Source organism: Camelus bactrianus, chromosome 8 (genome assembly GCF_048773025.1).
Source record: "Camelus bactrianus isolate YW-2024 breed Bactrian camel chromosome 8, ASM4877302v1, whole genome shotgun sequence".
NCBI classification, from domain to species: Eukaryota; Metazoa; Chordata; class Mammalia; order Artiodactyla; family Camelidae; genus Camelus; species Camelus bactrianus.
The window spans coordinates 11,132,731-11,155,841 of NC_133546.1; the positions used below are offsets into that span (position 1 = coordinate 11,132,731).

At 35.8% G+C, this 23,111-nt stretch overlaps 1 protein-coding gene across 12 annotated transcripts in view; it reads right to left on the minus strand.

The window, feature by feature from the left end:
- The window catches only part of SCAF8 (SR-related CTD associated factor 8), a 196,520-nt gene that overhangs the window by 102,864 nt on the left and 70,545 nt on the right, over positions 1-23,111 (minus strand). For 9 of the 12 annotated variants that reach the window (XM_074368120.1, XM_074368124.1, XM_074368118.1 and 6 more), the window contains 4 exons: positions 22,744-22,888; positions 20,646-20,714; positions 18,006-18,224; positions 15,781-17,248 (listed from right to left, as the gene is read on the minus strand). In XM_074368120.1, coding sequence (XP_074224221.1) covers positions 15,795-17,248; positions 18,006-18,224; positions 20,646-20,714; positions 22,744-22,888 — 1,887 coding nt within the window. In that variant the 3' untranslated portion in view covers positions 15,781-15,794. Of the gene's footprint in view, positions 1-15,134; positions 17,249-18,005; positions 18,225-20,645; positions 20,715-22,743; positions 22,889-23,111 lie in introns of those variants that run through there. The other 3 variants (XM_074368123.1, XM_074368122.1, XM_074368112.1) reach the window with 1 other exon arrangement.

Genomic DNA, 23,111 nt, shown 5'->3' on the forward strand with positions numbered 1-23,111 from the left:
AGTTGCTGGTCTAAGGCCCTGTAGAGCTAAGAACTAATTTCCCCAGATCTCAGTGATTTTTTGGACTGTTCTAAACATCTTCTTAATGTTCGCTTATTCTTTCAACAAATTTTCTCTAAATGTGTATCATGAGGCAGGCCCTTCAGTAGGAGCATAAATAAGATTTGATATCAGCCCTCAAAGAAGAGAATGACCACTTTCCCAGGGGGAGCAGAGAAGGCTAAAGACGTGACCCTGCACTGAGTCCTGGAGACAATCAGGAGTCCACAGAGCGGAGAGGAGGAGGCTCCCATCTCAGGCAGAAGAAACAGCCAGACAAGCAGGAAAGCACTCTGGAGGAACTGTGCATTACATCAAATTCTGAAACACACGGTCTTTACGATGGAGATCAGATAGGTGACTGGGAACAGGCAAACAGAGTTAGATCACAGAGTCCAGTATGTCACTGGTGACTTTAGAAAGAGCAATTTTAGTGGATTGGTGAGGTCAAAAGCAGATTATAGTGCACTGAGGAATAAAAGGAGGACAAAACTGAGGCAAATGAAAACACCCTTTCCAAAGATCTTGCTATAAAGGAATTAAAGAGACCAGCAATTAGAAAAGAACAAAAGTCAAGGGCAAGTTTTTATTTTTTATAAGTGTGAGAGACTTGAGCACATTAACAGGAAAACTTGGGGTCAGTGAAGAAAGAAAGTTTAAAAACACAGGAAGGAGACGATGTTTGACGAAGCAGTGTCCTAAGTAAAACCGGATGAACAGACAACCAAGAAATTAGCATTGGACCTAAGCAGTGACACTTCTTCCTGAGACTAGAGAGTGGAGTTTCTCAGTCCCAGCACTTCTGACATCTGGAGAGAGAATTCTTTGTCCTGGTGGGGAGCGGGAGGGTGGGGCTGCCCTCTGCACTGTAGGACTTCTAGCAGCATCCCTGCCCCTAATACTCACCAGATACCAGTAGCACTACCAACCCCATCCCAAATGTGACAACCAAAAATGTCTCCAAATATTGCTAAGTGTCCCCTGGGGGAAGGAGAGAGCAAAATCTCCCTGGTTCCAAACCACTGGTCTCGAGGAATGGACTAGACAATTCTAGGAGAGCTCAGAGGGGCTACTGACACAAAGCGGGTCCCATCCACCAGTCGCACCAAAAGAGGAAGGTCCTTTGATCAGAAGGGAGAACAAGTATGTTTTTGGTGGGTGGAAAAATTTTTGAATGATTCTGTGCAGAATGGGAGAGGAACATAAGTAGGAAAACAAAGCCATCTGGGTATTAGAAATGTTTTCTATCCTCCTAGACAAAAAAGCAAATATATTTCCCTTCATGGGCTCTCTAGGAAACAGTAAAACAAAAGGACCTGAGCTTGAAGAATGCACTGAAGGAACTTTATCAAAATATTCTTAAAAATTTAACGAACTGAATCATTCTAAACAGTGTTCTGACTCTTAGAAGAAACTTTCTGTTTACCAGAACAAAGATTTAGGGGTAAAAATTGAATTGATCCTCCCCTGCTTCAAATACACAATTTTATCAAAATTCTCTAAAGTCTTTAACAGGAAGTCTTCTATATTTAATTTTCCCAATCCTATCCATTACAACCAATATTTTGATTTTTAAGACACAAAAGTAAAACAATCTAATATTTTAAATTATGCATCATCACCTTTGAAAAACTGTCATTAACTTCCATACGCTGCATATGTGGGTATTAGTCCATATTAATACGCATGCTCAGTGTAGAGAAAAAAATTAAGATTTATATCTAGGTCTCAAAAGCTTAATTACTGCACACTTACAGCGACTGGTCAGAAGACGTTGTAACTAGCTATCTCGTCTGAACTTATCTTCTAAGTACAGTCTTTACAACTTGAGAAGCTGGCTTGTGTCTTAACCACCTTGTAATTCCTGAAAATGCTGGAAGCATACCTGTTCACAATTCAGTTTAGGCAGCTGCCCTTACACAAGTGAAAACAGGCCAGGTGTCTGACAATACCTCCAGTGTCTGTTAACATTATTTCCAAGGAAGTGATCTGCAAAGAAATTTATCTCACTTAAAAATCTCCCCAAAACACATATTTAAAAAATACAGAACTTTGCCCTAGAAAATTTTCTTTTTTTTTTTTTTCCTGGATCCATGAACTCACTGAAGCACGTTCGTGTGCAGCTAACAGAGTGGATTTACATTTAGCCAAATCTTCCTCGAAAGATCAAACGCATCTCAAAGCAAGTACCTAATACACTAAAATGTGCTCAAACAGTAATTCCAGGCATGATCGGCAAAGATTCTCATCCGTGCTAAAATAACCCAGGGAACAGGCATCTGCTGAGAAGAGTGACTGTTTCCTGCTAGAGAGAAGCCACAGCGTCAGCTGTCACCTGACTACGGTTAGTCTCACAGCCTGAACAGAACTCTGTTAGGCTCCCCAGCCACCTGAACAGCTCTGAATACTGAATGATAAGCGCTTTGGATGCGTTAGCACTTCTCTTTGAAAGCAAGAAAATTCAAATTGGATTCAGTTTCAGATCTGCCACAGGCACTGATCAAAGGATAAAAAGTTAAGCTGAAGTTCTATATTCTAAAGACCAACATGAACATGATTCAACTGTATTTTTAATTGCAACATGACCTGCACATGTGAGGCTCTGCTACGATGAACTCAATCATTAGGAAAAGCCTGGGCACTTTACCCGGAACCTGACTACAAAGTGGTGTGCAGGCCTACACCCAAGTGAGTACAACTTACTGAAGGCAAACATGTTCATACAGCAGTCAGGGTTAGTGCTAAAGCTGTCATGTCTCTCTTCCTCCCGAAGGAAATAAGTGCATATGATTTGGAAACATGTTAAGAAGTATAAGAATTGAGAAAGAGAATGTGGGTATATAAAGATCGTTAAAGAACAACCTAGACATTAATAATTACAGCTGACAAATCTAAGGATTTCAATACCTGGCTCATGTTTTAAGCTACTGGGAGAAAAACAACTCTGTTGCCTATTTACTGTTGCAAGTTACTAAATGAAATTACTTCAAAGCCAACATTAAGCAAACAAAATTTCACTAGACACTTCAGTCAACTCAAAGTACTGAGTAGAGTCAACTTCCAAAGCGGAAAAACTTCTTTCATTTTTCTTAATATATACAAAACGGATCCAATATTTGATGGTGCCCAACACTAAAAAGTCAGCAAGGCCATAGCACTGATTTCCATGATGAGTCATAATCTTAACATACGGGGGTTGTATAAACATGAAAAATAGCTGTAAAACTTAATTTCTCATTTCAGAAAGAAATCTGGGTGTATTTAAGTGCTAAACAATCTTTGTGTTGGCCTCTCACTGACTTTTATTTTCTTTAGGAAATATTACAAGTATGCTAGTCCTAATTCCATTCTCTTTTTCGATTTTCAATTCTGTTTTCTTATAAGATGTCCCCCTCCAATGTAATTTAATTTAAAAAAATTGTCCCTTTAACATTTAAAAGAAGTTTTAATATCTGAAACAAAAATTAACTGGGTTCAAAGATCATGCCTTACGCCTATGTTTCTAATAATGACTTAAAAGTTTTATTGACAAGTTTAAAGTAAACCTAAAACAAATGGCAAAGGATGTAATTATTTTATTTAACATCTTCATTAAGAACTCCTTTCCCTAAAAAGAGCTGAAAATAAAGCTAAAACATAATTCGAGCATGATGACATCTATAAAATTAACAGTCAATAAATAACTTTACCTACATTACTATTTTTGTTTTAAAGTACTTCAAATAATTCTGGAACAGAAAACTAAATTATCCAAGATGTGACTGCATCTCAAGGCAAGTGAGGCACAGACAGAACTATATCCATACGGTGTTAATGGAAAGTAACATGATACAATGTCACCTTAAGAACTAAAAAGCTGTACGTACACTGCAAACTGAGAGGATGCTGGGATGATTGTTTAAGAAAAGCACACAACTGAAAATGGTAAAATGCTTCAGGACCAGAATGAAGAAGTTTCAGTTCTAATGTTAGTAACCATGATTAGCAGTGACTGTCTAGAGAACTGTGAGAAATTTGTGGCTTAGCAGGCAGAGCCCCTGGATAGATCAGTGGTACCTGTCACAGTTGCAGGAGGAAAGCATATGCCTCTTTCAGGGGAGGGAGGAAAATGCTGGTATACCTTCCATATTTTTTAACCTTGCTATAGATAAAAATTAGTGTTGGTACAAGATGAGAAATTCCATTACTGATGGCTATTACAAGGCTAACTTTCCCCAGACTCGGGGTTCTTTCCATTGCGTAAGTTATAGGAAAAAAGGGCACCCTAAAATAGGTGAGTCCCGCTCCTGGGGCTTCCAAGATTTTTAATTACAGATGAAAGCTATAAGATCCGAAGAATATGAAAAAGCCAGAAGCAAGGCTGCAAGGGCCTCAGCAGTTGTTACAGAAGTCAACTCCAGCCGTGGAGGGCAGAAGGGGGCAGAACAACCATCTCGGCACAAAGGCACTGCAAACGCTAGTCTCTCTCATTCACCAGGGTATGCTGTAATATTAAAGAGGGCCCCAGGGTGTACATCAGTCTGTCTGAGCAGGAGCACCCATGAGGTTTTCTTTCCTGGGCTAACTCCCTAAACCATATACACGTCTGGGTTTTTTTTGCTTGTTTGTTTATCATCATCCCAAGAGGTCTACTGGCTGGTTTCAAGTATGTACTCGAAATACATGATGAGCCAAACATACTATCTTTATTCCTATCAATCTCTCCTTTGTACAATGGCTCAATGAAATAATGTACTTCACTTTGAATTATCAGTTTGAGAAAAGGAGCTTAGAATGGTGTTTCCCAAATTAGAACATCCAAGAGTATGCCCATAATACAGCCTTAAATTCACAAAAAGGAAAAACGAAAGAAGAAAGGTTTCTTCCTGTTTGCCGACACTGAATACGAAACAAAGGCCAAAAAGGGGCACATGCCTGCCCACTGCTGTGTCCCTCACCCACCTCACATCTCTGTCTTCCCTCCGACGTCTTATTCAGCCTCAATTAACTTTCGGCATCTTTGGTACCACAGCTGGTACCAAAGCTGAAGAAAATCCACAAAGTGAACCACAGTACTGATGCCACTGTCAGCAGTGGACAGTCATTTTAGAGAGTACTTTTGGGCTGTAATAAATCAGAAGATGAATCATGATTCAAGTCACTTAAAGCTACTTTTTTTTTTTTTTAGTTATCAGAAATGTTACTGCTTTAAAAATTAAAGGTGGCTCTCTTGCTCCCTCTCATTCTCTGAGAATACTTTCAGTACTGAGTATCAATTAGTCTTAATTTCTGGTTATTGGATCACTTAAAGGAGTCATTTTTCTAATGAAGACTGACTTGGCCCTGATGAGAATACATCAGGCTTTCAAAATCTAATTTCTAAGAAGTACAAGTTTGGTAAGCATATGTAAGACTCAAAGCAGAGAAAGAAAGATACTGGTTTTATATTGTCTGATTCCTGGGAGAATATTCAAATACCATCATAAAAAGATCAAAAAAAAAAATCTACAAGGCTTGATGAAGGTTCTTTGAGGACACACACACATATATTTTCAATTATAAAACCATTCTGAAATGTTGTATTAAAAATGTAAACAGCCAAGAGAGAAACAAAAACAAAGTCAGACTATTCACTGTATAACAGGAAAAAAATCTACTGTTAAAAATCAACCTGACTCAACCGCTTTCAGCCAGAACAGGCGCTTGGCTTAAGATGCCTGAGTAGGTACCTAACAGCAAACCCAACGAAGGCAGGAGTCTGTAGTCCCTTTCTTTTCTCACCAGATCACCGACCACTTGGAGCTACAAAAAGGAATGGAGAGCTGACTAAATTGCTAAGAATAACAGGGAAAGTAGCAAAGTATTCCTTTGGAAAAATTAAGAAAAGCACACCTTGGGAGGACTTACTGACTAATCACAAAATGTCAGCCCCATTCAATTCTCCAGACTTAGATATCATGATTGTTTTCAAGACCTGGCTACACTATTTCTATATGCTCTTAAAATCATTTCCCTCTGATGTTTACAAGCCTTGGATAGCGAAAGTAATCTCAAAGCCAGAGGTCGTGAGATCCAAAGGCTGGTGCCTATGTTCCCAGAGTTTCTCAGGTAAATCCTCCATCAGAATTTTTCCTTCATCCATAAACATTCCCACATTCCCTACTTTTACTATCAGTTAAATGAAAATGCTGTTAGGGTGAGGGAAGCCCTTTTTTGGTCCTTTGAAACTGATCATAATTTAGAAATCACCCTTCGTCTGCCATTGATTAGAATGTACACTACTGATTTTATTTGCCCCGAGTGTAAGTCATGCTATGAAGAAATTTTAAACAATTGTTGAAATTAAAACAAAGGCTTTGAAAATAGCTCTAAATATGCTTTTCAAATTCTCAGTAATCATATAGGGAAGTCCAATAAAAATTCTTTTTAATTGTTTTTCTAAACGTAGTTTCCCATACAATGGATTGAGTCAGACACAACTTTTACAAGTCATTAGTCATTTGAGTGATTCTTTTAGCATGAATATATCCATGGGAAAAGTGTAAATCTTTTTTCATTTCAGTTGAATCAGACTTTTTCAAATCTCATGGAAAAATATCTACTCTTAAAACCTGAAATCCTACTTCACTGAATAAGAAAATCAAGAATACTGTTTTTAACCACTAAATTGTTACTATCTGGACATATTTAGACAACTAACAAGAGGAAGGGAGCTTTCAAATTGTTCTTCCTGAAATTAGATCACAGCCATCTCTCCATGACAGGCAAGCCAGATGGGTCAGCAGGATGCTTGCCACTAGCCTAATGAATGAATCAGACAGCTGTGTTTAAAGATTGGTACTGAGGACCAGAAACACAAATATAGCTCAAAGAACTGAGTAACCTTTAGAGATAGAAAAGCTTTAGATCTATAAAGCTTCAAGAACACTTTACTCCATTCCACCCCCTCTCACTATTCCCCCCATGTGGGGTTATAATTTCAAATCTGCATAAGTAATCCCTTAATTATTTGCAATTAATATACAATTGATTTGCATGCCCCAACGTCTCTATTAGCCATTATTAATTATAACAATAGTGAATATCCATGTAAACTACATGCCAAGGAGTGTTCTAACTGCTTTGACGCTCTTCCAATGAAAATCAGGAGAATTATCCATTCAAACTTCCATAAAAATTACAGGGAACCTTGTTACAACACCTCTTTAGTAAAGGTCTACATATTCATAAACCTGGATTTCAATCAGATACAAAACTGATTTTTACTCAAAGATTTTGCTGGATAACTGTATGAAAAAATAGAGAAATGTATTGAGGTTATACTTCTAAAGAAATAAAAATAATGAACAAATTGTTAATTTATTTGGTAAATGAAAAAACCTATTTCTAATAAACCACTGAAATGGAAAAATGAGAGTCATATCACTTACTTAACAGGAAATTTTAATAAGCAGGTAAAACAAAAAACGCTAACACACTATGAAAAAGAAACAACAGAAATGAAATGGAAAGACATACACTGCAAATTTTCGGTGTAGCTGTATTTAATGAAGTCTAAAATACCTCCACTTTTAAAAGTCAGCATTTTTTTAAATGCAAGAACAATTTGTAGTAAATATTCTTTGCTGTATAATGCTAGTATTACTGGATTTTCTTTGCCAATTCCTTTAGTTCAAGTATCACTAAAGAAACATAAAAGTATGGGCATGTCAAATCCATCTAAAAAACTAGGCAGTGGCTATCATGTTTAACAATTTGCAATACGTGTGTTAGGGTTTTAAATTTGATTGTTACAACACCCAAAGTAATTTACAAATGGAATTCCATAAAGATGTGTTTCATCATTCTAAAATGTGACTGTCTTTCCCAGTGTTTTAAACTGTTCAAGGTCTATTTACTTAGACCTTAAAATAGTTACAGAATTCAATCATAGGTTGTTATAAAAATGTGTCCTCCAAAAATGTGTGTTGAAGTCCCAACTTCCAGTACCCCAGAATGTGACCTTATTTGGAAACAGGGTCATTGTAAATATAATTAGTTAAGACAAGGTCATGCTGGAGTAGAGTGGGCCCTTAATCCAATTTAACTGGTGTCCTTTTAAGAAGAAAATTTAAGACACAGACACGCATAGAAGGAAGACGACGTGAAGACACATCATTGAAGACAGCCATGTGACGACAGAGGCAAAGACTGGAGTGATGTATCTACAAGCCAAGAGCACCAAGGACTGCTGAGAACTTCCCGAAGTTCGGAAGAGGCAGGGAAGGGTTCACCTCTAGAGTCTCTGGAGAGAGCATGGCCCTGCCAATACCTGGATTTCAGACTTCTAGCCTCTAGAATTGTTAGCGATTAAGTTCCTGTTGTTCTGAGTCACCCAATTTTTGGTATGTTGTTACAGCAGCTCTATGAAATTAACTATACAGACCATATATTAAAATTAAAATCTAGCTGTCCGAAAGAGCATCTTTTAAAGTAAAGCACAGCTTTGAAGTCAGCAAAACCTGAGTTCGATCAAACACCTATGCAAATCAAAAGCTGTGTGACCATGGACTTCAGTTTATTAGTAAAGAAGGGAAAATGAGTCCTACCAAACAGTGTATTTCTTAAGATAAATTATATAGAATGTCCACAACATAGACGTTAAAAATGTTGTCTCTCCACTCCCAAGCCCCTCTCCCTGTAATGAGAATGCATTTTAACCTGTGGTCATAGACTATTTGGCTAACAATTCAGAAAGTAATATGATTTAAACAGAGGGCTGCAATTCAAACATTATTAAATAAATTTTATTAAAAACCACTGTCCTAAGTGAAGCCCTGATGGCTTTACTACTTAGAAATCCCTAAATCTTTACCCTGGGTATGACCACAGTGCTGTAAGACGTGATGTTTTTCGGAAACTTCTAAGAAGGTAAATGCCACCTTCTCCTACCTAAAAAACTCAAAGTAGTGTCAATCACCATAGAAGGAAAGAGGAATTCTTAAAAGTTATCTTTTGTACTTTCAAACATTATTTAATACAAGTCTTCTGATTTTACTAATATTCTTACTTATGTGTAAACTGACCCGAGTTCAGTAATAAACAAACACAAGACTCATGTCACTAAAAAGCAACTGTTCAAATGCAAGAACTTTTTATTTCATGTAATAATCATAACATATGCAAAATAATTAACTTTAGCAAGATTAGTAGAAAAAGAAGTATAACTCGCAAATACGATAAGCACGTTCCCCTGATGTGCGGGTTAGGCAGTGACAGAGCCACCATATTTAGACTCATCTGTCCAAAGACTTTGGAAAAGGAGATTAAAGGCCAGCACCATGACATGCTGTGTGGATTAAAACTTACATGAATCTAAGTTTAGTGACCTGAAGAAAACCTAGAATCAGGTTATATATTCTAATAAAGTAAAATAACTACAAATTGTCTACTACCACCAAAGACAACAGCTAACCTCTAGACTACCTGAATTCAAGTGGTGAATAAAGACTTAAGCTGAATGCTTACTGTGTGTAAAGATAACTTTACATACTTATTTCAAGCCACGGAATATTCCTAATATAGGAGTTTTATACACAAGGAAACTGAGTGCTAAGTTTTGGCTATATATACAGTGTAGAAACACCACATTTTAGAAAGGAGCTGCCAAAGCTACAACCTAAAATATAAATTTGCAAGCAATCACTGGCTCTGCTTTACATGTATTAAAACATTTTAAAGGATAAAAGGTTTTGAAATTTTATTTAATTTGTGGGAAAAGGTGTTTTCAAAAAGAAATCTTACTTAATATCAATGCAACACAAAGCTGCCCCCAAAGTAGCAAGTTATTCAGAAAGCTAATATTATCTATGGTATTGCTTTAAGAAAAAACAAACAAACAAACAAACAAACCAATCCTGAAAATAGAATCCAAGAAAATGAAGCTGAAGTGAATGCTGAGCCACTGGAAGACAGCCCTACTTAGACTTGTAACAATAAAAACACAAGTTTAGTGCTCCACTGCAGCCCTACCCTGTAAGGATAAGCCTGGTTGGGTTGTTCAAGTTTACGTTTTTCTGCACAAACTTATCTGCCTTTTCTAAAGAGAAGAGGAACTAACAGTTGGTGAACCGCTGCCACGTGTCTGGCACTTTATTACATGGTATGTAATGATTTTTTAATATGACATACATGGGTTTTCATTTCTGCTCCAATATTACAAGTTGTGAGACCTTAGGATATTAACCTGTGACTTGGGTTTCTCTCTACTAAAATAGATATTAAAATAATAACTACCTCACAGGATTGTCAGTGAGGATATTATGAAGGTAATAAAATTATCCCAGTTCTTGGCACATAGTACACATCTATTAAATATTAGCTAATATTATCAATAATAATTCTAAAAAGTAGCCCTGCAGGTTGGCTTTTAAGAAATGATGCTTAAAGATGCAGTAGCTTGTCCAAAGACATGCATCCAGAAATATTAAAGCTAGTTTTGAAAACCCAAAGGCAATAGAATTTGTGCTCTCTTAAAAAGTGTTCCAATTATTGTTAGTCGTTCTGTTCCTCCTGCTTCCTCAACTGGTCTTTTACAGAAGAGAAAACTTATTTCATTGACTTAAGGTATTTAAATACTGGAAATAACCTTAGAAATCACTAAGCAAAGGAGTAGCGAACTGCTTTCCACACAGATAAACCCAACTGATAGTCCCTGCCTGAAATGATAGGTCTAAGAGGCGGCTGGGAGTGCTACCATGAGAAGGATGAGAATCTGGGAAAGTTAGAAAAAAGTAAGACAAACAGGGACAGCTGCCCGTGGCAGGCATGACAGCGGAGGGAGGAACAAGCCACACTGGGTCAACCACGTGCAACACATCCGTCACTGCTGTGCAAGTTTAACACGCTCACAGAACTCATCCAACTCTCACTGAACTTGGGGCTCGATGTCACAAGTTCCAAGTGACCTCTCCTCTCCACCATCTACTGGGCTCTGTGCATAAGCGTGCTCTTGGCTTCCTTCACTACACGTCATCTGAAGCACCTAACACTTCTCATGCAATACAAAGTTAGCCCATTAGCACCATTCCACTCCTTGAGATGCTACATATACTTTACAAATCTCTTGGAATATTGGTTCTATATCCTGACTAGAACAAGGCAGAGTAATTCTAAGTGTACGTATGAGATAAAGAGCCTCCTGAAGAAAAAGAATTAAGTTAGAGGGGAAGAAAAATGTCTGAGCAAAGCTCATGCCAAAATAAATCACTGATATGTATTAGTTTTTGATGTGCAACTCATATCTAAGTAGTCCTACTAGGAACATTACTTCTGGCCCCTGATAAAGTTAATCTTGAGATTTTGTCCCAAAGGGGCTCTTTCTATAATCAAAGCATTTAATTACACGGCGTTTAGTAAATTTTCCTTTGAGGTATCCTATAACAAATTTTCGCTTGAGTCAAAAATACTTCTTACAAAACCAGCTCGTATGCTGCCTTCCAATTCTTTCTTGCTACAATAATCCATTTTCAAATTAACACTTGAAATTAAAACATCTGTGATAATGGATTTCTCTATTTTTAAATTCATCCTCCAATACCAATGACCACAACCAAGTATATACTTCACTGAAACATTAGAAATAATTTTGTATCATAAATTATTTTATTTTTTAAAAAGATTAAAAAAATCAAGTGTATGCTACATTAAATATTTACATTATCTTCATATATCTAAAGTGGTGGTATGTGGAAGGTGTGTGTGTGTGGACATGTTTGTGTATTATATAAACAGGTATCTCCCAGGAAGATTCTATACTGATAAGTCTGTGGTGACCATCCCCCTGGATTTTCAAAGAACTCCACAGGTGATTCTGTTACACATTTCCTGGCTGAGAACCAAAGAGAAAGTGTATTTCAAAGAGCTTTCAATGCACATGCCCCATTTAAAATATGCACCCAAAAGAAAACCACCTGGGCCACTAATTTTAACTACCGGTTCCAGACAGTATTGCTGGCTCAAGGTATCTTGTTTTTAAATCTCCCATTAAAAAGTGTAACAACCTGAGTTTTTTTTCCAGAAGTGGAGAATAAAATTTTTAGAGCCTACAACTTAAATTACAGTTTTAAAGATGATATCTACAAAATCAATTAAAGAAATGTTTATAATTCTCTGCCACACTGTGGTATTTATGATCGCTTACAATAATTTTATTTTGCCTAACTTTAAAATGAATATACACTTGCTCTCCTCTTCTACATTATGTAAAATATTTGAAGAGAAAAACTGTTAGTTTCCTTTCTTTGAGAGTTAAAAGCCCTTAAAACATTTTAATATAGCACCCAAAAATAGATGAAGGCACATAAGGTATAATAAAATTATTTTTAATCAAACGTTATAATTTTCTTTTTCATTAAATGTGCCCATCTAAAATATATACAATGACAAAAGAAATCAAAATGTTTTCTAAATCACTTAATAAGGGAATATATATTTACATATATAAAGTCCAATAATGAATACCATATTTCTTTGATTCTAAGACATGTTTTACATTTTGGTATTTCTGAATTAGGAACGCGTCTTACAATCACTGGCATGTCACATTGGAAGCATTTTACTTTATTTCTGAATGGTGCTTCTTACAATTAATGGCACCTCAGATCTGATGAACTAGTGTTTATAATAAAAATACTTTTTCAAATTAAAAGAGGTAACTTTTTCTTTTTAAATGTAACAAAACTGTCCCATCCTCAAAACAACCCCAAATGTGTCACTCCATAAAACTGAAATACATTATATAAGCGAAAAATGGCCCAAAAAATTTAGTGAAGCAACTAAATTATCAGGACAAAAGAAACTGCTCTAGTAAGAATGTAATAGCTTAAATAATAAACAAACTGTATCACTTAAATACTGTATGAAGTCATTTCTGGAGTTTTAAACAAGTAATGTTCTACTATTCCATATTCCAATGCTTTCTAAGTATTGTCCACTCTATACACTGAAAGAAAATTAGAATAAAGGAACATTCCACCTATGATATGCTATCAGGACTATCTTGCTTTAAAATAAGTTTCTATCTACAATATAAATGATCAAAGTACAGTATATGCATTCATGCTAAGAATCCAATGTTTAATGAAATGTTTAAAGATAAAAAATAATAAAAAATTTGTCTATTAAAACTGCAATCTGTTAATACCACAGAAAGTCCTATCATTCTAACATACCACACATCAAAACACTGTAATCTCATGTCCAATGTAATTACTGCCTGCAGCACTTCAAACTATTTTATTAAAAGTATTTAGGTTACTGTTTCCATATTCTAATTGCTAGTATTCTAGTGACAGCAGCACTGTGATCAAAAGTATCAAAAATGTGATAAATCTTCTGTCAAACTTATCAAATAAGACAACTTTTCTCTCCATCATTAAAAAAATAGTGAATGGAAGTATCAATTTTGGAAATTCAGTATGAGGATGAGTAATATTCCTTTCACTTAAAATATCACACAACAAGAATAAAGTGCGAATAACTACACATCGTGTTTTTCAGCTGTTTAGGAGTGTCACACATTTCCTAGATGGGTTTCTAAACACAGTACTGACAACTGATTTCAGGTAACTTTCACCATCAGAATCTCCAAATCAGTGCAATACTTGTACACATTTTGCTTTCAAGTTTGCACATGAAGGCCCAAGAGCGATAAAAAGCTGTGTTCAAAAGTCACTGAAGTCTCAACTTTTTTTTATTGCTACTTAATCCAAGTGAATTTCACTTAATTTTAATAATGATAAATGTAACTAAGTAGTTTAAGAGAAATTCTAGTTAATATAATTTCCTTAAGGACAAGGCTAATCTTCCTGGAATATTAAAACTTTGTACCAATGTCACAGTTTCTCCCATTACCCCAAGGAAAGGATCTGAAACCAACCCAAGTTATTGGACTGAATTCAATTACCTTAGAAATAAACACCAAATCCCCACTCTCACTCACTTTTCCAAATACCAAAATCAATAATGTACTATTTCTATTTCAAAACTCGTAAGGAGAAAAAGACTTTAGTTTTGGCTAGGAAACTTAAAGCTCTCCAGAGCATCAGAGGTAAGCAAAAACAACCCAATTTTAAATGGGTGGTATACTCTCCCACTGGGGGGGTGAGGGGGGTGCCTGACAAATGTAACTTAAGAACTGTAGATAAACAGAGCACATGATGAGTTAGCTGTTGGAATAGGAAACAAAATAACTATTCATAGGACCAAATGAAAGCTTTCATTATGAAACAAAAAAATACCAATGGTTTTATATATATGTGTATATACGTACAACCCAAAGGAGAAACAAATGCAAATAAACGAAAAGCAAAAGCAAAGAATAAGAATAAACAAAACGGGAAACCAATCCCAATTTTTTCTGCTACTCAGTTTACCTTGGAGGCTAATCTGAACAGTGTTAACGCATAGCCTACAAAACACATGGTGGACACGTCGTTTCCGGTACACAAATTAATGGTTTTAAATCCACCAACACCACTCTACATCTTGTGCAATTAAGAAATTCACTTCAGGCAAGTGACCAGTAATACTTCAGTACTAGCACTATCTACGCAGAACAGCAAATAGAGTGTGAAACAAAGCAGTGCAAGCGTTTACGTGAAATTCAGCTCCATGCTACATCTGGCTTCATGCTTACTTATTAAAAAAGAACCGCCAAGCTGCCAATGTATTTCTTTACAATATTTCTTATTTTACCAGCATAAAGGCTAAGAGCTGTAACTATGAACAATGTCAATTAGCCAAATTTCTCTAATTTTCTATCTGGTTTTAAAGAATATTTTATTATCTAAACTATCAACTTTCTACTTTTCTCTGTATGTGCGTGAAAATAGACATACAGAGAAACAGAAAAATCTACGTGACTTACACAATAAATATACACAGATTTACATACATACTAATGAGACTGCATGATTTTTATATCAAAGTACATGCTTTTTCCACCACACAGTTCTTTTTTGTTGTTATTAAGAGTAATAGTAATAGAAAACTTTTGCAACAACTAAGCACATGCCACTAATGATCCATGGTTTTAAGAATTTGTAGGTTAAAAAAATACAATTCCTAGAACACTGTTATCAAACAAATAAGTTTTATTGGCATCTAAAAACAAAATTCACCCAACATTGAAACGTACTTTAATATTTATGTTGTTTTCTTTTTTCTTTTTTCGTTTTTACTCACTGCAGTATGAGGAACAAATCACAAACACTTACTTTGGAGAAACAGAGACCATAGTGTAGATTTTACAAAATCACTTTTTAAAATCTCTGTATTGTGCTCCTCAAATATCTAGAGCCAGTCTTTGCATAAAATATCACAGCTTTGTCTATTACCTTAAAATTCTGCAGCAGCCTAAAGATATGGATAAGATATACCACCACTTTCTATTCTGAAATATATCTATTACCATATCCAACCTAATGGTAGTATCTAAAAAATTCTTTCTTCCATAGGAAGTCTCTGACAAGCTGTTATTTATTTCCTTGAAGTTAAAAGAATCTGGGGGCAACATTTATCAGAAAAATAAAAAAATGTTTACCTACCATGTTCATATTAAGAACAATGTCTATACAAGTCAGTTGTACAATTATTTTAAGAGAAAGGTGAACATGAACATCAGATTAACTTAACTCTGGCAGACAAAAGTGAACAACTATGGTCCAGTCAGCCGTTAATCTATTACAGAGAGATGACAACTTTACAAAATGTATCTTTTACCTACTGAGTGATGGTTATGTCCCCTCAGTTTCTGTGCTTTCTACCACTGGTTCACTTTCTATATCAGCAACTGTGTCACTCTTCTCCTTGTTTATTTCACTGGACGATGTCAGTTTTTCATAAAGTTCAGGATCACTCTGTGCTGGTAAAGGTGGTGGCTGAGCATGTCTCTCGGTATTTTCACCATTAACCTGAGGCACATTATCACCTTTTCGTTGAGAAGTGGCCCCTTCAAAAAACTCAAAAACCCGAGCATGAGGAGGGGGGACCCAGGTGTTCTGAATTCTATCTCGTCCAAGACGATTCCCATTAATTTCTCTGCAGAAATCAAAATCTCTGTCATCCCTATCCCTCTGCCTCTCCCAGGGTCTTCTGCGGTCATCAAAATCTCTGTGAACTTCTTGTCCAAATCCTCTGTTCCAAGGACCACTTCTAGGGTCAAAGCGATAGTTTCCAGACCGAAATCTACCTCTTTCTTCATGTAAGCCTTTTGGACCACCATAGACAGGCAGAACCCGATGCTCTCTTTCATCAAAATCTCTAGGCCCCCAGGGCTTCTCTGGATTAAAGCCAAAGTGGTCTCTTCGACCAAGATGATCTATGCCTGGCCTCACAAGATTCTCTCTAATATCTACAGGAGGTCTTCCAAAGTGATCTCTACCATCTAATGGAGGCCTTCCAGGGCCTTCTCTTGGATCTACAGGCCGTCCAACCACATCCCTAACATCCACTGGGGGAGGTCTACTAATGGTTTCCCTGGTTTCTATGGGAGGAAACCGGTAATCTCTATCTCCTTCCTGTTGAATGTTATCATTTCCAAGTGGTATCCTTTTTTCTGGATTAGTAACATTGTCTATACTTTGTCTTCCAGGAATTAGAAAAGGTCTTTCAGGCTGACTAAAAATATCTCCAGGAGGAAAAGGACCACGGGGTGGTGGATGAAGAGCTGAATCAAGTACCGATGGGGGAGGGAGCCCCCTTTGGGGTGGAATTCCAGGCTGTATTAAAGGGAATCTTGGTCCAGGTGTCTGTGGTATCAGTGCTGGACGAATGTCTAACATTGGCATTGCAGGCATCCTTTGATTAGGAAGATTTAAAGGGGGTAAGTTTTGAGGCCCAGCTGGTGGCTGTGTTCCCAAAAGTCCAGAAGTATTTGGAACACTGGGTGGCTGTACTCCTATAAGTCCAGAATTGTTAGGTATATTCGGGGGCAGTACTCCCAGAAGTCCAGAACTAGTTGACACACTTGGTGGCTGTATTCCCAAAATTCCAGAGTTATTCAGAATATTTGGTGGCTGGGCTCCAATAATCCCAGAACTACTGGAAACATTAGATGGCCGGACTCCAAGAATTTCATTATTACTTGATACATTTGGTCTCTGGACTCCCAGAATTCCAGAGCTGCTCGTCACATTTGGCGGCTGTCCTCCTAGAATTGCAGAGCCAGTCGAAATATCATTTGGAATCACTAAAGTGGAAAGAAGACAAATAACACAAGCAATCATTCTGGTGTAAAAAGGAAACTATACTAACACTCACTAATGCTAAAATTTCCAGTAGCTAGCGTATTAATCAGCTATTTGCATCCGCCTCCCCCCAGAATCAAGGTATACTGGATACTAAATAAAAATCAAAGCTGAATTATTAATACCATGTGTGGGGAAATTCAATTATTAAAACATGAGCAGTCCGTTACCTGCAATGTTTACATGAAATCTTTTCAAGTTAAACGAAAATGTCAGGTTTTATACTGATTCTCCACCTTCAATAAGTCTTTATAAGTACAAACAATTCTTAATATGCAATGGTGCCAAAAAAGGGGGACTCTCTGCTTTCCAGCACCATATTTATCCTCTAGACCTAGCTAAATATCTGGTAGAAGTAAGTTATTTATACCTAACACTTGCTCGTTTTAACCTTCCTGTAAGAATGCATTTTTTGTGCAATCTTATTTTGACAACAACATATTAAAACAGTTCCAATAGGCCAAAAAAAGGAGGAGGAGGGGTCTTAATGGAAAGGTGTCAAAATCTATACTATCTTGAAGAGAATGACAAATTTGTTTTTAATAGAAATTTTAGGAGATAGTGATCTTTTTTAAAAAATTGCGTATTTGTGCACTGAACCTGGTTACATATGCATGGCACTTCAGAGCCAAACACCAGTACAGAGAAGCAGTATTTATGATTTAATTATGTATTTCTGGGTTTTTTTTGTTTTTTTACCTGATCTGGTGTTTTCACCAGAAGAAATCTGGTGGTCTAGAAGATGAGGTACTTTCTCTTCAGGCTCTGCTTGTTTAGTTGGAGGGTTAAAAACACTTCCAGCTGGCAGAGTAGAAGTAGCAAGACCACTGGCAACAGCACCACCTGGTAAAACAAGGCCACCAAATCCAACATCTTTCACAGCTTCTGGAGTCATGGCTAATGGTGGCTGCACTAAAGCTGTTTAAAGAAGGAGAACATATAGTTCAGATCTAATTTGCTAATCAATTCATGCGCTAAGTTAAAATACTAAGTATAACCAACACTGGTCTTGACTTCCTATCCTCTTTCGCCAATTATTTGGTAAGACTGCTCAGTTAACAAGACGTGTGTGAATTCTCTTGGGTCTCTTTATTTCACTTATACTGAAAACTAACTTCTGGCAGCCTGAGTGTTTCATTTAATGGCATCTCTGTATTACCTAGCACATTATACAGTAACTGATGCTCAAAATGACAAATGAGCCATTATGAAGAGGCTAAATTATATTTGGAAAGGTTTACTTTTTTTAAATAGGAGAAAACAGTAATTTTTAGAAATATTTTGAAGAGAAATGTTTGGTAAAAATAAGGATCCATACTTAAAAAAACCCCAGCACTAAAAAAAATCCTAATTTTTCAAGGATGCCAGTATGTGAATATCTAAATATACAGAAATGATTAGTGCAAACCAACAAATATGCATGAGAATGAAAATCTGCCCAATCCCCTTGAAATTATAAGAACTAGGATCCTCACATTCACTGCTTTTTGTCAAATGAGGTTAGAAACTCATCAGATGAGAACTACAAGTAAAAAGGTGTAAACATTTAATTTTAAAGAATGGATAGCAAAACCCTTGTGTATATGTTAAAAAAAAACTAAACTAAAGGAATATAAAATCACAACTGAACAATTAGAATTTTTAGTCCAGTTTATGTCACAACACTATTAAATCATGTATTTTGGGATTTCAGAAACTGTTTCATGTCCACATTTAACTCCAGACGACCTAGATAAACTGTTAGCATGTAACAGAGCTGTAAAACCGGGATGAAAGGACCCAGGATCACATGCGGGAATTATGAGAATTAAATGAGACGATGCGAACAATCAAGCGAGCGCCTGGCACACAGTGGTATTTCTCTTTCCCCTTTGACTACTGATCCTAGATTTTCCAAAATGAATAAAGTAAGGAGAAATAACTGGGAGGTAGGCTCTAAAGTAAGATGAGTCTCTGAACGGTGAATTCAGAAACGGCTTCTGAACACTTTTCTGAATTTCAGAAAGAATAAACACTTCTTCCTAATTAACTAACAGTAACAGAAAGGATCCCAATGTTGTCTGAACACTGAAGGACAGAAAAAAGTTTAAAAATATAAGAAAAATGGGTTATAATATTTGAAAGGAAAGCCCTGTATCATACACATTCTTTTTACAGTAAGTCCTTTGGTCCAATATTAGGCCAGAAGCTAGGACGCTCTCAAAAACTGATGTGGTCATCTCAAAGGAATAGAGAAGCAACATGAAAGGTCTTTCACTGTCCAAAGACGAACAAGCTGAACCTCAAAAAGAAAAGTGAATGCGACCACTTGGAAGTAAAAATTCATTAATGCATAAACACTACAAAAAATGGAGGAAAAAATAGAGGAAAGGGAGTGGATAAGGAAAAATAAGAGAAATCCTCTTCCCCTTCAGTCACTGGTATCATGGGAAATACCCACAGAAATCATTAATCTGAAAAATGCACTTACAGAAAAGAACTTAGCATCTAGCCTGGGTCTGCTGTCTCCTGTCCAACTGTACTTCAAGGTAACCAAATATTATTAGTTGGTAAGAGAAAGATCTTCTTTACAGCTAAGAAATGTGGAAGGAATTATAAAATCCAGAAGATCACCACTTTGCAACTAATAAAAAGTAGATTCAGGCAATAATAATCAAAGGATGAAACCATCAGATGAAAATTTGAAGGCCAACTTCTTTTAATGACCAGGTTCCACTATCTGAATGCTCTGATCCATTTTAACATCATTAAAAGTGGGACAAGAAGGCACTGCATGCCTCCTGATGGGATGTAATATCAAGTCCACAGCACCCTACCTGTTAAGCATTCTTACAAAAAACTTGAAGCATATTCTAAACAAGACTACAGTGCTAAAAACTTCCTACCTGCAGGAGCTTCAAAGAGACAGAGGAACAAATTTGATACCACAAAGAAGCAAAAAAAAAAAAACCCCAAATCCATTATTTGGGATCTTGCATAAAGAAGTAAACTGTTTTTCAACAAGTCAAAGACATGAAAAATTTTAAAAAGGGAGGTCTGGGTGGGACTGTTCTAGATTAAGACATTAATACACAAAACAAAACACACACAAATATAATATTAGAACCCTTCTTTGACTTCTGACTACAATAAAACAATTATAAAAAGACATTTTGAGGCAATAAAGCAAATCTGAATATGGACTGTCATATGATACTGTTAATTTGTTAGAAATCATTTAACAAAAAAATGCATTTGTCTGAAAATTTTCATCATTAAAAAATTAACGATTCATAAGAATGAGAAATGACGCATTAACATTATCATAAATGAAGAAAACTCTTAAAGGAGAAAACTCACATGTTGGTACTACTGGTGGAATAGTAGGCGGTGGTACCACAGGTGGGGGAACTGGAGGTGGCATGAAACCTGCACGAGAGGAAAAAAAGACCAGTAATAAAACAACAAAAAAAGTTACTTTCTTTTAAATCAAAGATTTCAATAGCTATAAATGAAATTCTACATTCTTAAAAATAGTCATTACTACCACCTCATATTTGTGAATAAATTTCCTGTTTGGAAAATTACTTTTACAAACACTACCTTATTTGATCCTTATTAAGCCAGGTAAAGCACAGAAATCCCTACCATGAGTATATCCCATTTATTTACTCATTTGTTTAAATCCTGTGGCATACTCTACGATGCTATAAAATCAAACATTAATTCAAGCCAGGAAACCTGTTTATATCTTAGTATGGTGACTGCACGGGGAGTTAAACATTGTATTCCAAGCTGCTGATAACATTACATGGAACAATGTCATCTGTAAAATGTGCTACTGTGTTTCTTTGATATATATGCTACTTACTCACAAGATCAGAATATTTTCATTAACCTTGGATATTGCTATATTGTTTTGAGCATGGAAATAAATCAGCAAAAATAAATAAAAGATAAATGAAATTACTTTAATCTGGCTGTTTTATGATTTTAAGTATCAGATAATCAAATTATAGACCTGCTTCCTTGAGCTACCATGAAATTCTATTAGAAAATAGTGGCTAAAAATAATGGAAAATAAAGATAGGTGATTTTCAACAAATGAATACTAGATGAAGACTTTATAAAATCCGTACAGTATGAAGTAACCTTTTAAAATATCTCCTGAGGGGGAGAGTTTAACTCAGTGGTAGAGTGCTTGCCTCTCATGCACAAGGTCCTGGGTTCAATCCGCAGTACCACCATTAAAATAAATAAATAAATAAATAAATAAACCTAATTACCCCCTCCCAAATCTTCTGATAAAAATTTTAATTTTTAATCACTAATATGGAAGACAGCTGACAAGAGTAATTTTCCAATATTTAAAATATAAAAAGATAAAGTTCTTATTGAAATCTGCATAAATTTCAAATTACAAATTGTAATTTAAAAATTTTATCTTACATGACAAATTACGATTCTCAAACGACGAATTTACTTTTTGGCCATGCTGACGAATTTTAGGAACTCTATTCAATGGCTAAGAACTTAAATTACAGAAATCAATTCTGTAATTTTTTCTATATTATGCAAATAATCCATGAAGTTAAAAAAAAAAGTAGAAATAGTTTTAAGAAAGCAGTATGTATGACTTGATCCCTTGTATTCTCTCCCTCATTCTTCTAAATCTCCCATGATCTAATACTAAAAGCTCTAGCTCTAAGCTATGGAGGCAATTATTTATATTTAATTGGTATGTGTTAAGTAACCTATAGTTTTTACCTATAAACACTGATTCAAGGAACTTCTGTCTACCTATTTATTAGGGCAAAAAAAAGTATTAGAAATTCAATTAGCATTTTAAGGTATATTATAATTTCTAATGTCAAAACAGAAACCTAATGACTTTTAGGAGGGACAATCTATATAATTTAATGCATACTTTTAAAAACTAATTTACAATGTTGTGTTAATTTCTGGCATACAGCATAGTGCTTCAGTTGTACATATATATTTTTCACTGTACACTATTACAAGGTATTGAATATAGTTCTCTGTGCTATACAGTAAGACCCTGTTGTTTACCTTAATGCATATTTTGTGATGAATGGGTGATAATTTTAGAAAGCTTTGATACAAAAACTTCAACATAAATTTTAAATAATTTTGAGAGTATTTCGATGATTTTAAAGGAATACATTTCTTTTCTCTGTCAGTGCTTCTTGAAGTGCAGCCCTCCAACAATACTCATCAGCTGGGAACTTGTTAGAAATGCAATTATCTTGCCCCACCTCAGTTCCACTGACTTAAAGGGAGGCTGGACCCAGAAATCTATGCTTTAACACACCCTCCAGGTGATTAAGATGTAAGCTAAGGTTTGAGAATCACTGCTGTACAGGATTTAAACCTGGAAAAAGAACACTTTAAATGATATTCTAAATAGAGTTCAAATAGTAAGGTGAAAATTTCTTACCAGGAGGTGGTTGTGAAGGGTTAAAACTTGCTCGGAGAAAAGGAGGTGGAGGAATTGGACTGAATCCAGGAGGAGGAACTGGCATTGACACAGGAAATGCTGGTGGGACTAAACTAACTGTAGGCACTGCTGGAGCTACTGGAATCTTTTGTGGATAGAAAATAAAAAGTCCATGTATCATTTTATCCATCTGCAATGATTACATCTTAGAACAACCAAAGGTAAATTATTTGTCTCTTTTTTGGAAGGTAACAAACAGCAAGTCATTTTGTTTTTCCCCTTTATGTATTTTAGTAAGTGAACCTACTTGAAAGAGCAAGGCAGTATTTTTCAACAGACACCAAATGTGGAGATTGTGAAATCTATCT